Genomic DNA, 5,268 nt, shown 5'->3' on the forward strand with positions numbered 1-5,268 from the left:
CAATTTAAGTAAGTGATTTTCAGTCAACGAAAATAAGTGCGAAAGAAGAAAACCGAAATATGAAAATCGTAACCATAATTCTTTGCATGTCTCAATTACACGGTGACAGCCAACATTTCATTGCGCGACAATTAAAGCATGATTACTGGGAGAGTTATGATGACTCTAATCCCAAATATTATAAAATAACTTTGTGCAACCAATCTAGAAAAAGCAATAACTTATGGCATGTGGTGGTTCGGTTTGACGCGAGCACACAGAATGATATAGCATTGCACCAAGTCCAGGACTGAAGGAAACCCAAGGCCATAAGGTGTTTTGGTTGGTCGTTTTGTTTTGGAATTCCATGTTTCCAACTGACAAGATGAACTAGTCAAAATACACAGAGCTTCCCATTAGTGAGGTTTTGGCTGATGCATGAACAACCAATGATCCACTTCTCTAGTTTCATAATTTATATCATGATATTATCCACAAAATCCCTTAAATAGGCTTATTCCTTAGCAGCGGTGTACTTAAATAGGCTTATTCTTAACAGCAGTGAACTCCTGTCATATAAGCATTTTAATCATGTTATAAGTATTATAAAGAGTGGAATATACAGTCGAAAGAAACATCCACTTCCAGTATGTTGACCACCCAACTGTGGTCAACATTGATGACCATATGTTAGGGTTTGGAAAATCGGAAGAAAAATATTAAAATAAAAAATTGCAAAATCAGAAGGCAATTTATCCTTATCTCCCCAGAGTTCCATAAAACGGTCAAGAGAATATAATAATTTACACAAACCACTATAAACTCATGATTCAAAGAGCCTTTCTCTAACCTCACCCATCTCTCAACTACATACAAAGTCCCAACAAAAGGAGTCAAAGTCATTCATCACATACTCTCATCTACTGACCTCAAACATGAGCTCAACACTAAAACACCCTAGCAAATAACCACAATCCTAAATCAGCTTCATCGGCTAATTAAACTCCAAAACAAAAGGTTAACAAAAACCAAATTATCCCAAGAGAGGAGTTTAGCTGTCAATCACTTTCATTTTCAAGTGAAGGAGTTCTTTTAAAGGTAGTGGCACTGGCCACGCCTAATAGTTGTGAAGTAGTTGAAGTCATGGTGCTGGACCTTAAGTTGCTTTAGCCAAGAATCCGCCACGCTCAATAGCGACATGAGCCTCTCTTGGTCCCTTCCACAGTTGCCTGAGACCCACACACTCCCTTGCATCTTGTAAGTGGCCAAACCAAATGGAGGGAGAGAGATGCCTTCCCCTTTCTTTCGCTTCCGTTGCTCATCGTTCTCAATATCGTCCTCAAGGTCCATGTCTACATTGAGTGCATACCGGACGTGTAAGTAAATATCGTGCATATACATAGCTATTGGAGAACTTAGATATTTATGGTGAAAAGGGCCTGAGCATGGAAACAAAACCAAGTGAACTGGACGTGGAGAATAAATACCTTGAAATGAAGATGAAAGGGTGTGGTATGTGAGGAAGGATGTGGACAGATCCTTTATAGTCCTTCCCATCGGAATGTGATAAATTGGGTACCTGAAAATAATCACATCAAGAAAGTTAAATTAAATTCTGCTTTCTCCTAATAAGGAAGCATTCGCATCTGTGTAATTACGGTCATTTATAAGCAGTATTTATTATCCACAACGTGCAAAAATAACTGACATCTGAGTGATTTTCCAAAAATGTTGCACATTCTGTGTTTTTCATAAGCAACAAAACAATAAAGTTTAGTAACATGCTCAAGACAGATTGCACGCTTTACTCTGATTCTATTTAGGTAATTATTTGGGTGTCACGTGTTAAGGCGCGAAAGAAAGAGAGATATACCAAGAAACAGCCATCCAACTAGCTGGTGAGAGATCAACACTCCTTAATGACATCAACCCTGGGTATCGTTGCGCTAATGTATTGATCTGCAAGCGCATAACGAACAAAGTGTCAATCAAACCAACATACTTTTATTATGCGGTAATATTATGGAGCCTGATAAACTAATAAGCATAAGTTGTCCCGATCGTCCAAAAGTTAGAACCTCATATCTTTAAGGGAATCATATATTTTCCTTCTTAAACAGAGAGTCAAAAAGAGAAGAACAACTAAACAAGAACATATTCTCATGAAGAGAGATGTGGATGTTAACTTATCAAGGTCAAAAGTTCAGATACCAAAACCGGAGAAAGTAGTCTCATGACTATAACAAAACCATTAATTTAAGATTACAACCAAGTTTAATCAGATGAACTCAAATCGAATCGAAAAAAGCAAATTAGAAAGGCACAGAGTAAGGTTTGCATAAGAGGAAAATGAACTACAAAAGGATACCTTATCCATGAGAGGAACTCTTCCATAGGGAGTTGATCTCTCAAAGTACTCAAAATATCGGTACCCTAATCTATCATTCACATGCAAGAGATTGTCTTGCTCGTACCCGCCATCTTCTGAAGAGCATCCATCCCATCTCCACAACTTATCATTTTCGCTCTCAAAGCTGCACGAATCGCTAAACGAATCCCTAGTCTCGCAGTCACCCGACTCAGGCTCTTCCCTGAAAAATTCATTTGAATGTGATTCTGCCATTTACAGCAACTTAACAAAGACAGATACCATTATTCGATTGTAAATTACACGTGATTCTGCCATTTACAGCAACTTAACAAAGACAGATACCATTATTAGACTGTAAATTACACAAAATTGCAGTAAGTAAAACTGATCAGATGGGCATAGAATCACCAAATCAATGTAGTCCAACTAACCCATATCAGAATCTTAGCATTTCAATTGTACAACAAATCACAACCAAAACTTGGTTGATTCCATATCGGTTTTAAGGCAATCAAAAGCACCATTTTACAAATTCGGTCACCGGAACAATCAGATTCCAAAATCCAAGCAGACACAGCTATTACAAATGCAATTTTGAACCTTAACACAAGAAATATTACGTGTAAAATCTGACATTTATACCTGAAGCTGTTCACAGATGAATTGCTAGTGAAAATTTGGATCGCAGAGAGGTAAGGCACATAGTACTGCACAAGAGTCTCGCCGCCGTCCATGACGATTGGAACTCCGGCGCCATAAGCACTCCATTCATCATAGCAATTCCAGAGATCACTCAATGTGAAATACTCAACCTTTTCTCTCTCCCATGGATGCCATAGCCGATTGAGGTTCCTCATCTCAGACTGCAATACAATCAGCAGCAACACCAAACATTAAAAAAAATATATATATATATCAGCATGCAAATTGATAAAAAACCATTGATTTAAAAACAACCCAGAAACAGAAAATCAGACAGCAGCAAAATCAGCAACACCAAACATTCAAAAACAACAACATCAGCATGCAAATTAATGAAAAAGTATTCATCCAAAAACAACCCAGAAACAGGAAACTGAAGAAAATTTCAAACCTTGGGTAGGAATTGGGGTTGGATCACCGGGGTTGTAGAATGGAGGAAGCAGTCAAGGTTTGATTGCATTGACCCTTTGTCTAATATCATTTCTTTTTCTTTCCTCTGCTATTCTAGAGAGAGACAGAGATATGAGAGGGGGAGAGAGAGGGGGAGAGAAAATTTGGGTTTTCGCTCACCCTGAATCAGAGAGAGAAAAATGTTTCTCTCACCCCAACCCGGAAAACAGAACGAGCCTTATAAAAGAGAGAAAAAACAGAAAGAGAGAGGGAGAGAGAGAGAGAGACAGAGGAGAGGAGAGAGAGGGATAGAAATTAGAAAGAGGGGAGAGACTGAATGTCGGGATTCGATTTCCCTTGAAAAGTGAGACAAAAATGCGAAATGGGCCTACGAAAGAGTTCTATTTTTTGGAGTTTGGACACAGCAATTCACGGGCGAGTCTTCGCACCTCTGTTTTTTTTCCTTCACAGATAGATTCTTCGCTGGCAATGCTATCAATTCCCAACGGATTTCAGTTCGCCGGATAGTTTATATGCCGGTCAAAATTCCCCGGACACGGAATTCTCTCCCTCTTTTTCCGGGTTTTTGTAATCGTGTTTCCTTCTTCACCAACCTTAAAGAAAACTCAACCCTGATCAAAGTCACGAAAATTCAACGTTAAACCTTCAAGCTACATCAAGCCCAAAAATCAAAATTACGAGAGAACCCAGAAAAAAAAAAAAAACTGGCTTTCAATCGAATTTTCCCGAGAAAATGACAGAAAAATTTTGAGAAAAAAAAAAAGAGAGCTGAAACCCTAGTTTTCTGCGCGAGAGATTTCTGGGTTTTGTAGTTTTACAAACAAAGACACGATTTTCTAACAGAATTGCGAGAAAAGGATTCAACTTTCCCGGAAAAACAGAGAAAGCAAAGGAAAAAGTAACAAACAGAGAGTAACGGAGGAAAGAGGAAGAAGGAGAGAAAAATATCAATGGAGGTTTTTGTTCTAGAAAGAGCAAGATTTTGCAGAGATAAAAAGCAGAGAAATGGATTTGAATATCAACAATAATTAAGGTATCAGAGCACCAGAATTATCATTTATGAGACTCATCTGTCTCAATCAAAGGTCCCCTCCTCCCTCTAAAAAGATAAACTATATGAATTTATGAATTTCTTTTTCTGCTGCTACTGTTTTTAATTTCCCTGGATATTATGATATTTTTAAATCCAATAGGAAGATGCAGGCAGCTGAATATTTTTATTTATTTGTTCTTTAACTGGATGAGACTTGGTCCATGGCCTTGCTTGGTAAGTAGAATAATCATCTTTGAATTCTTCATTCTCTTTTCAACACTGCAATTGTCAGAAGGAAAATTGCAGAGGAAAAGGAGGGGTTGAGGAATCGTTCTTAATTTGGTTCTTAATATTGCCAAAAAATGTTGAAACTCTTTATCTTATTTTAAACCGAAAATTAATATGTTTTTAACTGAAAAACAGTTTTAACGAGTAGAATTATTGATTTATTTTTTTACTAAAGGAGGTGGATTTAAATAAGATTTAAAAGAATTTTTAAAGAGTTTACAAATTCATATGTATTTAATCAAAATTTTAATTGAATTTATGGAAATGGAAGTTTATGGGTATTTAATCAAGATTTTAATAAATTTAAAGCTTTTTTTTATAATTTTTTCAAGCTTTAGGAAATTAGAACTCTCTCTAATATTTATAATAGTGTCGGCTAACAATCACATAGTCTAAGAAACTTCATTAGTGGCCAATATCTACCTAGGAGTTTGGATTTGCGTTTTCTTTTCTATGATTTATAAAGTTAGTCAAAAGAGTTGGT

At 36.8% G+C, this 5,268-nt stretch overlaps 1 protein-coding gene across 1 annotated transcript; it reads right to left on the minus strand.

The window, feature by feature from the left end:
* Positions 1-711: 711 nt before the first annotated feature.
* Positions 712-4,554, minus strand: LOC126610080 (uncharacterized). The gene is made up of 6 exons (XM_050278051.1): positions 3,444-4,554; positions 2,993-3,213; positions 2,348-2,570; positions 1,853-1,938; positions 1,467-1,558; positions 712-1,331 (listed from the first exon to the last, which is right to left on the minus strand). Exons 1-6 carry the CDS (start codon positions 3,531-3,533, stop codon positions 1,072-1,074), a joined length of 972 nt encoding a protein of 323 aa, XP_050134008.1. The 5' UTR covers positions 3,534-4,554; the 3' UTR covers positions 712-1,071.
* Between the last annotated feature and the right edge of the window lie 714 nt (positions 4,555-5,268).

The sequence above is a fragment of the Malus sylvestris genome, chromosome 17 (genome assembly GCF_916048215.2).
Source record: "Malus sylvestris chromosome 17, drMalSylv7.2, whole genome shotgun sequence".
Lineage (NCBI taxonomy): Eukaryota > Viridiplantae > Streptophyta > Magnoliopsida > Rosales > Rosaceae > Malus > Malus sylvestris.